The sequence below is a fragment of the Pygocentrus nattereri genome, chromosome 14, assembly GCF_015220715.1.
Source record: "Pygocentrus nattereri isolate fPygNat1 chromosome 14, fPygNat1.pri, whole genome shotgun sequence".
Lineage (NCBI taxonomy): Eukaryota > Metazoa > Chordata > Actinopteri > Characiformes > Serrasalmidae > Pygocentrus > Pygocentrus nattereri.
Window position 1 is genome coordinate 12505074 of NC_051224.1, and position 17427 is coordinate 12522500.

The 17427-nt window shown below is 38.7% G+C and overlaps 1 protein-coding gene across 4 annotated transcripts in view; it reads left to right on the plus strand.

The window, feature by feature from the left end:
• Positions 1 to 17427, plus strand: part of LOC108412142 (speckle type BTB/POZ protein) — a 112932-nt gene that overhangs the window by 78978 nt on the left and 16527 nt on the right. For all 4 annotated transcript variants that reach the window (XM_037544827.1, XM_037544824.1, XM_037544826.1 and 1 more), the window contains exon 7: positions 14907 to 15084. In XM_037544827.1, coding sequence (XP_037400724.1) covers positions 14907 to 15084 — 178 coding nt within the window. The remainder of the gene's footprint in view (positions 1 to 14906; positions 15085 to 17427) is intronic.

The following is a 17427-nucleotide window of genomic DNA, read 5'->3' on the forward strand; positions in this document are numbered from 1 at the left end:
CAGCCTTCAGTTGTTTTGCAAAGAACATTTCAGCAGCCAAGAGTACAGCCTTTTGGGAATGCTCTCTACCCATGATAAAAAAAAAATCTGACTCTTAGTATAACCACTATAAACACAGATACAATACTTGTCTTCCTAGCAGAGACGTTATGTCTTTCTTCCTTCTGCATGAACTGGAGAGATTAATTGAGAGAAATATTTCAATTAGCCAAACCTCAGGTACCCACCCCAAAGCAGTTAGTTTTTCAAAAGTTCTTCCCACCCTCAAGATACATCAGAAGGGGTCTTTCCTACTCTTTAAACCAGAAAATCACACTCTAGAGACTTCTATGGCAAGTAGGCATGCTTACGGCAAATGTAATGCTAGTTACATTTTTTGGTCACATTTTATTTGAATGGTCGCCTATAGACACTCTACATATATTTAAATCATTAACACACCTTCTGGTCAGGTTCAGTCAGTTATCAACAACATTATGGATAGGGTTAGGAGTGGATGTAGGTTTTGCCTTAAGGTTAGGGTTGGATTTCAGGATAGATTAAATAAACTCTTTCACACTGTTCTTGAAGTTAGATTGCATTTAATGGATATTAAGCTGAATGTTTATTATAGACAAACTTACGATCCATTTACAATGGACCATCCAAATGAAGTGTTACCCATTTTACATTTTGTCTGTCATGCCAATTTAAGAGTGGACTAGTAACTTAACTTGCTAACAAAGATCAGAAGATCTGTTGGCTCAATAGAAACCAACCAATGCAAAAAAACACTTAGAAAAGAAGCCAGAGGTCGGGTTCTAAAGTGGGTTTTGCATCACTTGGTTTTAGATTTTTTGGCAAAAAACTGGAAACAGTGTTGAAGTTGTCTCTAATCAGCCATATGCCAAAGATGTGGCTGGTATAGGTTGATGAATGAATGCTGGAATACTCCTTTAAATCCAGACTAAAATCCTTTGGTGTGTTTGGCTTAAAGTTAGACTCCAAGTTGTAGAAGTTGCTTCTTTCTTATACATGATCAGACTTGGCAGTAAGTGGAGTAAGTTAATGTATGCTGATAGCACTTAAAGAATGCAAGATGTGTTGCTTTTTAATGCACAGTAGCTGTGAATACCGTGGAAAGTATTTTCTGTATAAAAAGGGGCCAGGTTGGTTTTCAGAGTTTTTGCCCTTCTTTTCTCGTCCTTTTTTTGTGGAGTAGGTTACAGCATGTGGAGAGCGCTATGCTAATGTGCTAGCAGTAATGTTATGCAGTGATTAATGTTTAACGCACGCGCCACAGAGTTGGCTGTTTCAAGCTAGCCTAATGAAGCCTGCAGGCACACAGCAGAAGGCTCTCTCTCTCGCTCTCGCTCTCTCTCACCCTCTCTCACTCGCTCTCTCTGAGAAGGAGGAGGGGAGAAAAAGGGAAGAAGAATGAGGGCTTGTTTTAAGTGTTTCCAATCTGGGTCCCATTACGTCACAGGGACCCAAACATGTCCTCAGCTCCTCCTTTTCTTGGAGTCTATGTTTACTTGAGCAGTGTTAGTGTGTTGGCTCCGATCCCTTCCAGATGGATTGCAGATGGAGTAAGAAAAAAGAGCTGTATCTCTCTTCTCCTCCTCTGTTCTCTCCACTCCTCAAAAGCACACTCTCCTTTGGACTTTCACAGTTTAACTTTAGGCGAGTGTTTCTGTAGTGATTTCTGGTATTTTCCTATTTTTGGGTCATTTCAGTGCTGCTCTGACTTTCTGTCTGTCTGCTAACTTTCCTCCTTCATTAAAAACCTGTGTGTGTCTACTAATCTGTGTCGCTTTGCTCTCTGTAAAAAAATGTTATGATCATAGGTCTAGTTGATATATCTAAAATTTCCCATTTTTAGATGGTTGTGCACTGATTGTATGATTGCCTAGCTTATTATTTACTTGCTTTAGGTAATTTTATCATGTAAAATTCTCATTATACTTGCATATATATATATATATATATATATTTTTTTTTTTTTTTTTTTTCACATGTATTAAAATAAGCAAAAATATCTGGCAGTATAGTGAGTTACTTAAAGCAAGTCACTTAAAGGAAGTTAAAATGTTGGTAAAGATTATCTTAAATTAAGCTTAAAACAAGCTCAACATGAGAAACATTAGTTTTATTGACTGTTTATGGTAATTTTCTTTGACAAGATGCCATTTTTGCAGTGTTTTTCTTTTCTGTGCTTTTAAACACGAACGTTTGGAACTCTGTCTCACATGCATATCACTGCTATTGGAAGAAAACCTTGTATCTCTATTTTTGTCATTTTTCAGTCTCATCAGCAAAATGAGAGGTCTCACTCTTTTTTCTTTCTCCCACTAGTCTGTTAGTGTTCAGTGTTATGTACTGCACCTGTGATTCCACTTGAATCACTTCATCGCATTAACGAAGGATACGCACTCTCTCTCCTCTGGAAAGCTGCACAGTCTTTCTGGAGAGTCTCTCTTCCCCCACTTCCTTATGTCTTTCTATTTCTCTTTTCTCCCTCTCTCTCCTTCTTTTCTAGCATTCTCACCCTCACGCTATTCTCTTTTTTACCCATCTTTATTTGTGCTTTTTCTCTTTTGTCCTTCTCTATTTTGCTATCTCCTTCTCTTCTTTTCTCTCTGTCTTTTTCATCTCTCTTCCTTTTCCTTCTTTTCTGTTTGTCTTCTCTTACTTTCTCTTCGCTCTCTCCTGATTTTCTTGTCTTACTGCCTTCTTCTTCTTCGTCTTTGCCCCCACCTGAAACACACACACGTGCACACTCCCCGTATGTGTGTGAGTCTCCTGAAGGTATTTAATGAGGAGAAAGTTCCCATTAAAGGTGCTGTGCTGGATGTCATTACCCACAGAGTGAGAGAGATGGAGGGATGAAAATAGGCAAGAGGAAAAGAGTCCCCCAAGTCCCTTCCCTTTTCTTCTCTTCTTTTTTTTTATCTGTGTTTTTCCTGGTAATCCTGTCTGTGTGCTGAGGGGATCTGAGAGCTGGAGCAGGTTTTTGGGGGAGTGTAGTGTTATCTGTTTGAGTCACACCTGTCTCTCCCTGCTCTTCTTTTTCCAATCTCTTGCTTCTCATTTCTCACTCTCTCAGACATGCACAGGTCCTCCTCGTCTTCCTCTCACCTCTTTCTACACTTTTCCTTTCTCAGCTTCCTCTCCATCATTGCTTCTACTGTTGCTCCAGCCTCAGCAGCCTTAGGTACAGAACTTTCTCCCTTCCACCCCTTTCTCTCTCAATCTCTCTGTCTCGTTTTTCTCCCTCTCTCTTTCACCCCTCCAGGTGCCTTGTTTTTTCTTTCTCTTACTCTGTTTCTCTCTTTCTCCCTCCTTCTTTCTTTTTATTTTTTTTCTTCCTCCCTTTCTCTCCCTCTTTCTCTTTCTATCTCCTCCTTTTTTCCTTCTATCCTCTCCCCCTCTCCATTTCTGCTGTTTTTTTCCCCCTCCCAATTCCCTTGCTCATTCTTTCTCTCACTTGGTTTCCCTTTCTCTCTCCTTTCTCTTCATCTTTTCCTCTCCTCCTTGTCCCTCCTTCTTCTTCCTCCCTCTCTCTCCCTCTTTCTCTTTCTATCTCCTCCTCCTTTTTTTCCTTCTCTCCTCTCACCCTCTCCATTTCTGCTGGTTTTCTTCTGTCCCCTCCAAATTCCCTTGCTCATTCTTTCTCTCACTTTGTTTCCCTTTCTCTCTCCTTTCTCATCTTGTTCCTCTCCTCCTTGTCCCCTCTCTTCCTTCCTCTTCCTCTTTTTTTCTCACTCTCTTTCTCTCCCCTTCAAATTCCCTCTCATCCCCTCTCTCTCTCTCTCTCTCTCTCTCTCTCTCTCTCTCTCTCTCTCTCTCTCTCTCTCTCTCTCTCTCTCTCTCTCTCTCTCTCTCTCTCTCTCTCTCTCTGTGTCTGACAGCCCCCATCTTTCATTCACTGGAGCCATATGCCACACTGATGTCTCAGAGAACTACTACAGCTGCAACATCTGCTGCACACACACACAGAGTTTGGAGCAGGTAGTTAGTTGGAGTGAGAGAAGTGCTATTTCTGCAGCATCTGCTACAGGCCTAGCATGATGGAGGAAGGTGAGAGAGATGGTAAAGAGACAAGGCCAGTAAGGTGCTGTATGATGAAGAGCTGACAAAGATCTGTTGAGTAAGTATAGAGACAAAAGTAGCTTTGAAGTGGAGGGCGGGGGTAAATGTTATTCTGCTATTCATTCAGATTCAGTTCCTTTAGATTCAGTTCGCGGTCCCGTCTATGTTTGTTTTCATGTTGGTTTTAGCTGCTGATGCTTGAAACTTATGACATAGTGATGGACTGCATGGATAACGTTTAATATCATAAACTTTTCCAAATGCATTTCATGATATTTGTTAGCCTTAATGAAGTTAGTAAATGCAGTTCTGCTACTCTACACTAGAACAATGTCTTACAAATCTAATATAGCTTGTTTTGATTTGGCCTTAGTTAAAGCTAATTACATAATAAATTATGCAGTTACATAATCAATATTTGGATAATTGTATAATTAGTTGTGTTAATTTAAATTTATATTCAGCCCCATTCTGCTTCTCTTAAAAATACACCAAAGAGAATTTTATGCAGTATTGTAAACGTTAAAAAGACAAGCAGCAGAGTTCCTGAAAGTAAACAGGAAGCAAAATGCATGTTGAACGGTTTGAGCAAAGTACACACATTAAAGTTAACTAACTAACAAATTTTTCCCCCAAATTGTGTCAAGCTTCTCCCGTGAAGAGCTGAAGCTATCCACCACATTGTATTAAATTGATACACGCTTGGTGCACTACAGCTAATGGATGCTTGCATTCACTAGCACTGCCAATAAAATTGTGTTCTCTCGGAATCAAAGCCATGCCGTAGCATTGTTACAGACTGAACTAGCGATCTCGCGATAACATGGCAAAAACGATTCTTGCAACCACAAGTCCTCCATATACACTGTTGTCTTATAACAAGTGTATTAGCTAAGGCCTAACATATTGGCTTGTGGCTAGCACTAATCTAGCACTGGGTTAGTGCATTATAAAGCACAAGTTGTCTTTAAAGTTTCTGTGCTATAAAGAAGTTAGTATGAACAAATCAAGTTAACTGTGGCATTCTAAAGTCTCAAATCTCTTACTTATACAAAACCTTATGAAGCTGAAAGTGGAAACGTTTTCATGAACTCTGTATTTTTACTGTATCAGGAATTGTATTGAATGAAGATGCTGCCGTATTGTATTGAACTGAATTATGAATTTTGTGAACGGTTACATTCCTCCTGAGCAGAATATCTGGAGAAACACTAGTAGAAACTGCTCTGTAGGAAAGGAATGGCAGGATCGTTTGGTGAACAGTGAAGCGCTCTCCAGCTCCTCTTCTCACATTCAATCATTTCTCTTCAGCTTTTTGAGTGTGCTTGTTTGAACAGATCCTCAGAGGCTCCAGCTTCTGTCTGTCTGATCCTCATTCAGAGGAAAAGAAACAGATGATTTTAAAAACGGCTCCAAATGCTTCTACAGGTTTAATGTGATGTGTATCTTCTGATGGTCCCACAGAGAGTGAGTGAGAGATGCGGGTTGGTGTTTGTGGTCAGGTCCAGACTTTGAACAGCTTGAATGGAAATGATGCGTAAAACATCCCTCTGTGTGTGTAGACTGAAAAGGGGTGGCTTTTCCTACACATCAGTCATGCCTCAAAAACCAGCATTCTGCCTTCTTTCTTTCACACTCTCTCTCTCTCGCTTTCTCTCTTTCTCTTAGGTATTGCAGGTCATTGGTAGGTCAGTGACTTACTTGTCTCTAGGCAATAAGTTCTTTTTTATTCACCATTTCTGTACTTCTGTTTGAAACATGTCTTTCTGTGACTTGAGCAAACACAGCCTTCGTTTTCTGTACATCAGTTGAACTCTCTTCTGGGCTGTTTTTACCCGTTTTCCCTTTCAGTTTTCCTCCTCACGATGGATCAGTCAGACTTGTTCCATCAAAACATGTTCTGCAGTGTAACTGCGTCACTATGGACAAGCCCTTTGTGTAGCAAGTGTGTGCATGCAAGTTTTATTTAAAACTGACAAGCTATAATCATTTGCTTTGAGTCATTGAGGGTAAACGTGTGGTTTAAGCTTGGAAATTGGGATTGAAAGTTCTTATTACATATAGATCTTTTCATATACATGTAATGCATATAAAGTATTGTATATAGGCACATGTCATTGTCAAAGAAAACCTTATCTCTACTTCTGTCTTTTTGACTACTTTGGAAAACACCAGCTATATTTTAATTTACACTTTGAAATGTTTTTGTTCCCTTGTGAAGTTAGGATTTTGGGGAGAGATTATACAGCATAATACATGGATCATTATGACCACCTCCTTGTTTCAACGCTCATTGTCCATTTGATCAGCTCCACTTACTATATTAGGTGCACTTTGTAGTTCTACAATTACAGACTGTGCTCCATCTGTTTCTCAGCATACTTTGTTAGTCCACTTTTACCCTGTTCTTCAGTGGTCAGTAACCCTCGTACCCTCAGAGAGTAGGTATTATTTCAGTGGTGGATCCTTCTAAGCATTTTCTGCTGGAGTTTTTGGTATAACAGAATTGTAGTCATAATACTAGATAAAGAGAACCAAATTAAACAAATGAACCAAAAATATTAGACGTAATCATTTATTTATTAAGGAAATTATTTATTATGTAAGTAAATAATTAGTTATTATATAAAATCTATAGGAGGACATTCTACAAAATCTCCAACAAGTTCTTAGCTTTAAATGCAAGTTAAAGAGTTCATTCCAATTGATTCCGGACTCTATATCTGTATATGTTTGTGTGTGTGTGTGTTTGTGTGTAGACATCATTGTCATTGCAACAAAACCTTATAAAAAATATATCTGAAATGATAATTCTATAGGAAAAGAACAAAATATTCATAATTTAATTGAAGGGTAAAGAGATTTCCTTCCAAGACCACTCATCATGAAATGTGTACACAGGGTAAAAGTAGGCATAGATAAAGCAGAAGAAATATGTATATGTAATCCTTGTGGGACACTTGTATGACCCCATGTCCTCACTTTATAAAAAGATTCCTGTTTGTATGATGAACAAAAAGATGCTTATGAAATGTAGTAGTTTAGATACATACGTTACTAAGTTGTGTGCTTGTTTGTGTTTGTTTTTCAAACCCCTCATTACTTTTAGTAGAAGGAAAAAGGCATCTTCTGATGAGGCTAATTTGGTCAATTCTGTAGTGTGTGCTTTTTGCACATGTGTGTGTGTGTGTTTGATGCAAGTGCTGTTTGTACAGCTAAATGAAACAGTAAAGGAATAAATACCAGCTCTACCAAGACTTAATGAACTTATTGGATTTGATTTGTGTTCTTTCTTTTGGCACTATTTCACGCTTGGCCACTCACTCCACATCTATAAACAAAGTGCACAAACAGACGCCCCGGAAAGGCCGTTTGCATAGACCCGTTAATGAATGTGTAAAATAGAGAGAGACTAATGAAGAGTTTATAAGGTGTTTTTCTTTCTCTGTACAGAACACAGGGCTTTATTACAGTAGCTCACAGCAAAATAGTCTGTTTTTGTGCTTTGGCTGCGGAGAGAGAAGGAGGTGTCTACAGCTTTAACACAATAACAGGCTGGCAGCTAGGATCGGATGGGTTACGCATTTTCTGATACATTGTTTAAACTGGAAACCCCCCCGGCCTTGATTTTCCAGACTCAGATTAACTTTAGATTCTGAATGCATTACGCTGTCTGTGGGGAATATCCATAGGCAAATACTCTTAGCCTAGGACTACATTCCTACATCTCTTTCTGGAGGGAAAAGACCATAAATTTGTAACGCTTTCCTGATCAGATTAGAGTTAGGTACTTTAACCTTTGAGCTCAGTGTAGCGATTTCAAGCGTTTCATGTAGCCTTTTGTTATTGCATGTATTTGATATATAAAGAATGTGATATGTTACCATGCTGAATTTTTTTTTCCCCATTTGTTACTTTGTCTAACAAGAAAAAAGCAGGAATAAGGAATATCAACACATCATTAGGGTTTGATTGCCACTTGCTATTGATACTGTGATTTAAATAAGTCAGTAATAAACTTGATCTGCTCTGAATATCACCACTGTCTGATCAAAACCTTGTATCTCCAGAAAGATAGCTTTACAGGAGAAGGGAAAAAAGCATTCTTAAGTTTCAGTGCAAGTTAATATTATGTTAATATTATTATATTTTATATCATTTATGTCTCACACAGTGTAAAAGGCAAATGCCATTTCCAAATTAGGTCAAAAAAGTGAAAATTGTCAAAACACTAATATAAAGTTTTGTGCTGAAAGCAGTGGTATTCTATCACACTCACTTAAAAACAAAGCTCCGAAAACTTGCGTACAGGAAGGTCCAGTTCCACAAGCTAATATGTTTTACGTGAACATGCATACATTCCACATACACTGTCTTTCCAAAAGAATTCACTCACCCATCCAAATGATTGAATTCAGGTGTTCAAATCATTTCCATGGCCATAGGTGTATAAAATCAAGCACCTAAGCATGCAGACTGCTTCTAAAAAAATTTGTGAAAGAATGGGCCGCTCTTATGAGCTCAGTAAATTCCAGCGTGGTACTGTGATAGGATGCCACCTGTGCAACAAGTCCAGTCGTGAAATTTCCTCACTACTAAATATTCCACAGTCAACAGTCAGGGTATTATAACAAAGTGGAAGCAATTGGGAACGACAGCAACTCGGCCACTAAGTGGTCGGCCACGTGAAATGACAGAGCAGGGTCAGCAGATGCTGAGGTGCATAGTGCAAAGAGGTCGCCAACTTTCTGCAAAGTCAATCGCTACAGACCTCCAAACTTCATGTGGCCTTCAGATTAGCTCAGGAACAGCATAGAGACCTTCATGGAATTGATTTCCAAGGCCGAACAGCTGCATCCAAGCGCAATGCAAAGCGTCAAATGCTTGTGTTCTCTGGAGTAACGATTCACGCTTCTCCATCTGTTTGACTGCATTGTGCCAGGTGTAAAGTTTGGTGGATTATGGTGTGGGCTTGGCCCCTTAGTTCCAGTGAAAGGAACTCTTAATGCTTCAGCAGACCAAGAGATTTTGGACAATTTCATGCTCCCAACTTAGTGGGAACAGTTTGGGGATGGCCCTTCCTGTTCCAATATGACTGCGTACAAGTACACAAAGCGAGGTCCGTAAAGACATGGATGAGCAAGTTTGATGTGGAAGAACTTGATTGGCCTGCACAGAGACCTGACCTCAACCCGATAGAACACATTTGGGTTGAATTGGAGCGGAGACTGTGAGATAGGCCTTCTGGTCCAGCATCAGTGTCTGACCTCATAAATGCGCTTCTGGAAGAATGGTCAAAAATTCCCATAAACGTGCTGCTAAAACTTGTGGAAAGCCTTCTCATAAGAGTTGAAGCTGTTATAGCTGCAATGGGTGGGCCAACAACATATTAAACCCTATGGATTAAGAATGGGATTTCAGTTTCAAATGCGTGTGAAGGCAGACAGACGAATACTTTTGGCAATATAATGTATCTTTGGCAGTAGTTAAAGATACCTGGCAGTATTACAAATGAATTTTTTTTTTTATTTAGAAAATATGCTAATTGTTTTCAGATGTTGCTCAGGCCTAATCACAATATTTAAAGCGAGTGAAGGCTCACAGACAAGGTACATTTTAAATAAAATGTATTTTTAATTAAGTCTAATCGATGGTGACAGCTCTAGTTTCAGCGGTCGCCACAGTAAGAGGGCACTTGCCATCGCCTTGGTGTGGTTAGCTAGTTAGTTATTTAATGAAGTCATTAGCTCGTTCTGGCTGTGAAGCTGTTGTGGTTACAGTTTATGTTGTGCATTTTTTTCAGAAAGTCATGTGTGAGGGTGTGTACAGTTCTGCCATTTCTCTCGTCCTTTCCTTCGTCCTCTCTTCATCCCTGCTCACCACTCTTCTACAATTTACTAATGAGCGAGTGATGAATGTGTGTGCGTGTGTCCCTGTGAGTGTGTGTATCACAGCCTGTTTCCCACAGCTGCTTTCATTAATCACACTGCAGGGGGGAGCTGAGTTGACTGACCACACATGCATGCGTGTGCATTTATACACACAGACAGACAGACGGACAGACATGTGTATATCCTTAACTTTCATCTCCCTCATTAGTTGCTCATTAGGTACATATATGCGTAAAGGTTTTATTGTATCATCATTTCAGCATAGCATTAACAAACTGAAAAAAACTGTCTGAAATACAAAATCGCCATTTGTATCTAAAGCCTTTCAGCCTGTAATTTGCTTGATCTTTTTTCTGAGGTCACTTACACATTTTTATGCCTTGCTTTGTTATGGAAAATCAAATAGTGGCCCCAGAAACTCCACTGATGTTTTACATTTCCTTCTAATTTAATGCCGGGTTTTTCACTGCAGATATTATCAGCATAACAATTTGAGATTAAAGTAGAATATTTGAATGTTTATATGAATTTCAAAACTTTTCAGTATTTGGTATCTCCCCCTTTTGCTTTAATGATAGTGTAATCTCAAGCAGGCATGATCTCCATGAGTCCAGAAGCCTCTGCTGAGTAGATCAGATCCACCTGAGAGTCGCCTGAACACGTGTTTCAAAGGAAGGAATAAGACTAAAACAAAACCTTATTTGTACAAAAGGTCTCAACATGGTTAATTCCACAAATTGTCTTCAGCTTGAATAGTGATTTATGGCAGCGGTCTCTTATCCATTGGCAGAGCAGCAGGTGGATGTGATTTACATAAACTGTGCTTCGGACCATCCAGTTAGACTGTAAATGCTGAGCGTCCTTGAGGAGAGTTGTCAAAATGGTTAGGCCAAGACACACTCACACAGTTGTCATATTATTTATTAATTTGTATTTATTAATATTTTAATGGATTTTTTTCAAAACAAATAAATGCTTAGTGCCCAGATAAATGGCTTTGTGTGTCATTTACTCAAATGACCATTGCAGAGTACTGTATATAACACATTATAATAAAGGCCTGTTTTTTTTCTTGTTAAACTTGACCCCGATAGAAAGCTCCTCAGAATCAAGATTACACATGGAATAGATGCATCAGTAGTGAGTCGTTGGAGGTTAAGCCTCTTTCAGTAAATATGACTTTGTTCAGTGTTAAATGCTCACAGTGAGTGTGTGGCCCAAGGAAACGCCTCCTCTCGTACATTCTACAACTCCATGGTGATAAACAGACTTCTGTTTTGAATACAACCAATGGCAAATGTGGCTTAACATTCATTCTAAAGTGAAGTGTTAGGTATTTATTATAATACCTTTTAAAAACGAACAATGTAATATATTTGAGTTGAAATCAATTATACCGGACAGTGTTTCATTACACTGGGAAACCTGTAATTTGTTTGGTATTAAGGTGGCTTCTTAATACCAAATAAATTACAGGTGTCCCTGACTAGAAGGAGCTGATTATGATGACATAAAGGAATACAGTACATACTCTTGTCATCAGTCTTCTCATTTTATTCCTCTGATCCTTTTTACTCCTTTTAACAACTACTTCTCTCTCACCCTCTCTCTGTCCTTCTCTCTCTTCCCTGAGGTGAACATTTAGTCCTCCATTAAGGACATACAAGGGTCCTTGACATTTAATTTCCTGTTTGTAGTGCACATTTCCCCTCTGCTTGTATACCTCTCTCTGCTACACTGTTGTTTGTGCCTGTTTGTTGGTGCATTACGCTCTATGCTTGCCTATGTTTTCCAAGTATGAGTTGTGTGTGCTCAACATTGCTGGTCTTGTGTGTCTCATTTTCCATGACAGACCTGTACAAGATCTGTGTGTACTGCTAAAATAGACCAATATCAGAGTTCTACGTATGTATTGGTATCCGCAAAGATCCAATAAAGCGTTGATGCATTACTTTATATTTAATGAACTCTTTACTTTTAGTTATGGATGTGCGTTCATCTGATGAGGACTCATTGTCTTACAGGAGTAAGGAGTTTCTCCAATATTATTTTGTCAGAGAAATGTATGTCCACTGTTACTGGACCTGGCTTACATTGCTAGGCTAGTTAGCAAAGTTAACATTCTACCTTCTGTATCTTCTACTACATCTACCTTCTTTATGATATCCTTAATAATGCATCTTCAGCAATGTGCCCATGTTAAAGCATGCGTGTTTGTGTAGGTAAGTGTAATATACAGTACATACTGACCCATAAAAACATTTATTCAAACCTAAAAGTTACATTTTATTTAATTTTTAGTCTGTATAGTTTCTGTCTTTTGACGTGTTGAAACAGACTGAATCCCTGCATATTGATTTTGGTTTCCAAAATTGGAACCTCAAACGATGAACCGAATACTCGTGTACATGTGCACATCACTAATTTCAATTGTCTCATATACCTACAGTACTGTTTTGCAGTAAATGCTAAATTGTCAGTGATTAGTCACCACTGTTATAGGACTACACACTGAACTTTAGTTCTGTGGTCCTGTCTTCAAGAGATGATTTTGATCTGTGACTGGGAGTCATAGAAAGCATCATTGGCCTGGCTTTGTCTGGGTGGGTTGGATGGCCCTCTCTCTCAGCACAATGCACACATGTGCACAAAATGAATACAGAGTATGGACAGGAGGCTCCATCCATATCCATATTTAATGCTGAGCGTAAATGAGCCTGAAGTGTTCTCGGAGATTGTTAAGCTGTCCAATTACATTACATAAACGCTTTTGTTTTGCAAGATGCAAGATGGGTAAAGTTAAAACCTTTCACGCAAAGATAGCTTTATAACAGAGAATCACTTTATGTGAAGAACTGTTTAGTAATAAGAGCAAATATGTAATCAACAGAACCACTAAGACTAATGAGAAGCTCCACCCCAGTGCTATAGTATTTAAATGATTAAAGATGGTCAGTAAAGTACTGTTTAAGTCAAACTGGTTTGTTTTGTTTGACATTATTGTATGTTCAGTGTTTATCTATATAAAATTACATCAGCTGATAATGTCAAATTTTTGCTCCTTAAAAAGTTTTTGGTTCAAGTGCAAGGCAAGTTTTGTATCTGTCGGCCGTAGTGTGTTTGTGTATGAGGGCAAACCCTTCTGCACATATTATGGGATGTTGTAAGGCTACTCTAACATGAAGTGATCTAACAAAAGGATTTCTTTGGAAAGCCAGAAGCAGTGGAATTTAATTACAGATGATTAAGCTAAAAACAGCGACCTCTTGCATCTGGTGGCTCCACCAGCTGTATATGAAAATATATATTCTAGTACTACAAAGTTCATTATCAATTTTTCACCAGGTATGTTATACATATGAAGAATTGGCCGAAGTGTCTGCACACTTGTATGACATGTAACTTACTAAACAGACCAGATAAGAACACAGACTATAAACAAATATTCAAAAGAAAATAAGACATTAACTAAAGCAAAATAAGAAGGAGAAAAGTGTGTGTGTGTGTGTGTGTATATATATATATATATATATATATATATATATATATATATATATATATATATATATATATATATATATATATGAAAGCACTGGGATGTGTGAGGTTTTACTTATATTCTGCTTAGTGTATCAATTTGTGTGGTGTTTGTGTGTGAGCTGTTGTGTTTTGCGTGTGTGTATATGCACTTGAGGTTTATTTTTTTGCGTGTCCGTGCACTTCTGTGTGTGCATGTGTGTCCTGTAGAGAGATAAATGAATGTGCTTACTGTCTGCAGGAACAGGTGGCAAAGTCAGCATGGTGGCCCTCTATGCGTGCTTACACACACACACACACACACACACACACACACACACACACACACAAATGGAAGCAATTTGTGTAAATGAAGAGATAAGTAGATGTCTGCCCTTGTTCGACATGCTAGTGTTCCTCCTGAGCACCTGTAGTTAATGGTCTCAAGTCACTTCAGAACATGCTTGTCATTTTGACTGAAATGCACTCTTCTAAATACATGAATTAACATCTGCCTTTCCTTCACTGCTGGAGCTTGGAGCCAGCCTTCAGTTAAAGGGATGCTCATGTGAAGTGTTTATCAGCACCGCTCTGAGGTCATGCCTTCATGTTCTCTAGTTTGAGGGTTAAATTAGAGAATCTAAAACTGGAATATTTAAAGGTGCATGAGTTATCAGAGGACCATACATGTTTACCAATAAATTGGAAAATGGTTTTGTCAATGTTATTGCTCCAGCATTCGAATTGCACTTGACTGTTACAATTAGATATGGCCCATACTTCTTCTCTTCCAATACTGATATTGAAGCCTTGAGTATGGACTAATACCAGTACCTGACTGAAATTTTAGACTACAAAGCTTTAAAATGAGCTATTTATAACTGATGCACTTCACTTGTTAAGGATATGATTATCTAAAAGTAGGCTATCATGCTTTAACATGCTTCGAACTCTACAACAAATACACAGCAAACAACGTCAAACAGTGTACGTGTCTGCTATTTCAGGCAAAATTTGTTAAAGGATAGGATCAGATTAATCCTTCTTTGGTTTGATTTTCGCTCCACCGTTTTCTGCTGGTATTGGCCCAGTACAAACACCTGATATCAGATCTGTGCCAGCTGATGACTTAAAATGCCATTTTTGTTCATGCAGGCACCAGCACACACACACACACACATACATTTATGCTCTGATGCTGCTTAAAAGGTCATAATTCTAGTGATGTGCATAGCTTAAAGTAAAACTTTTCATATAGAGACTATACTTTTAAACTTTTATCAGTGTCAGCCTATAAATTCCATATTAGTGTAATTAATATTGACCCAGAAATTGTATATCAGTACATCCTGAATACTATTTACCTCACAGTAACAGTACATTGCTAGTACTGTAACTAATTCGTGTTTATTTTGTTTGTGTATGCAGGTGAGTGTGGTGCAGGACTCAGTGAACATCTCTGGGCAGAACACTATGAACATGGTGAAGGTTCCGGACTGCAGACTGGCTGATGAGCTGGGTGGACTGTGGGAACACTCTCGCTTCACCGACTGCTCGCTCTGCGTAGCTGGACAAGAGTTCCAGGCACACAAAGCCATCCTGGCAGGTAACTCTCTCTCTCTCTCTCTCTCTCTCTCTCTCTCTCTCTCTCTCTCTCTCTCTCTCTCTCTCTCTCTCTCTCTCTCTCTCTCTCTCTCTCTCTCTCTCTGTCTCTCTGTCTCTGTCTCTCGACTCAGCTTGTGCTGCTCAGTAAGCAGTGTTTCCTCTGTAATAACTGTACTGCATTCTGTTCACTAGCAGTATGTCCTCCATACTGCATATTTTGTATGTTGTATTATATTTTGATTAACTGAAATATCCAGTGTCATTTATTTATTTGTGTTTAATACACATTTTACGTGTATTTAATGAAGTGAGATTATATAGATGCTAAAGGAATTCTGCCTCATCAGTATCTGCCATATAACATACATTCAGTTGCTACAGTACGCACCTAAAAACATTTTTGAAAATATTTAATATCATAATAATTACCCTTAACTTTTTTGTCACCGTTTATGACATTCTTGTTTTTATTTATTTATTTATTTATTTCTAATATAAAAACAACAAAAAAAACACATTGAGTGTGAATAGAGAGCATTGGCATCCGTACTCCGAGCTGGGAAGATGCTCTGAGCAGTAAAATATTAAAACAGCTATAGAAACATCAGTTAAAGCATGGGATCATGCTGTGACAGCATAGTGTGAGCTTATGATATGAGATAACTAAAAACTCAGTTGCTCCTTTACTCCTTAATACAATGATTTTATTTTAAAGTGTCCATGATAGTGATATTTTGTCTGTTGAATGTCAGGACATACCTTATTATTGAATATCTACACCTGTCTACCACAAACAATACTTTTGATGTGTTGCTCTGTAATTTGAGTTTACTTTCCTTTTACATTCACACAAAATACACTTATAACAGAGCCCAAAGGGAAGCTAGTTTCAACTCACACCCTGCTCTGCCAATATGGAGATTCTATAATCTTTTGTATACAAAGCTGGCGACAACTGTTTGGATTTTGTCAGTTCCATTCTGATTGACTGTGTTTTTATCATTCAGACAGGAAACAGCTGTTTTTCCAGCTAAAATTCTATTCACACAGCTGACAAAATTCTGTTCACACAGCTGACTGCACTGACCATTGTGACAAAAACGAGCCTTTCAGAGCAAGACATCTGTCCGATTTTCACATTTGCCTTTCCATACAAGTACAAGGTACAAGGCTGTGATTGGTCGGTTGCTATGTCATTCAAACCACCTCATTGTGACAAGTTAGGCACTTCTTGGCCATGTTATTTGGTGAAAAGCACCAGACTCTCTGCTGATAAACAGAAGGCTGATTTGCACGATTAATGGGAAGCAACTGAAATACTTGCTCATTTGCTTCTGTAATGTGTTTTCTGTTGCTTTCAAAGTGCAGGGAAATTACTGTTGTAATCAGTTATGTACCAACAGACACAGCAGATAAAGATGAGATTGAAAAGGGTATTTACTGTCTTCACTCTTAGCTGTGCAGTGGAGTGCAGGACCATGTCTTATAATACTAACTCATTTAGAAGAAATCACTCCACCTCATTCTCCATCCCTTCGTCTCTCAGTCTGTCACACACTCTACTTCTGTCCCAGCTGAGGCGGGGTTCCTCGTTATCTTGCCGAATCAGCCTGTGGCTCGTTAAGTGCCGAGGAGACGGGCAAACGGTGCAAGCTGATTGGCTAAGAGTGACTGGTGTGATTAGTGAAGTCTTTGCAGTCAGAGAATGTGCCAGACCTCACCTGGTATTCTGAAACTGTCAGAGTAAGCCATGTAGAGCTGAAGCTGTATCCTTTCTTCGCTCCGGGTGGGAGCATTGGAATAAGACTGACGAACACAGTTTTGTAGCTTGAAGTGAACTTCTCTTAGGCTTAGTGCTCTTACTCTGACATGCATCATAACATATGGTCTGATGTTCTTTATGTATTTTGTCTCCTGTGATATTAGAGGAGCAGACAGTTCACTGGCAAGATGAACCAGATGAGTCTCTGTGGGTCTTGGGATGAAGCAAGGAAATCACTAAATTAAGATCACCTAACAAATGAAAATATTTTTTGTGAAAACATTGCAATAATAGTTAACTGTGTTACATCAAAGGTTGACAATTGCATAATATACTATTCATTGCCAAGGCCATACTTTCAATATACAGAAACTAAGCTGTAAAACCAGATCCATTGTCTCTGTGATGTCACGAGAACCAGCTCATAAATATACATACATCAATTCAGCCTACAGCAAATTGAAGTTCCAAGCAGTGTTTCAGCCAATTGGAACAGAATTTATTTACATATATCAGTCTTAAAGGCACAGCAACAAAAGGGGAAGTTCTCCCATTCAGTTACAAGAGCCAGTTACGTTGTTG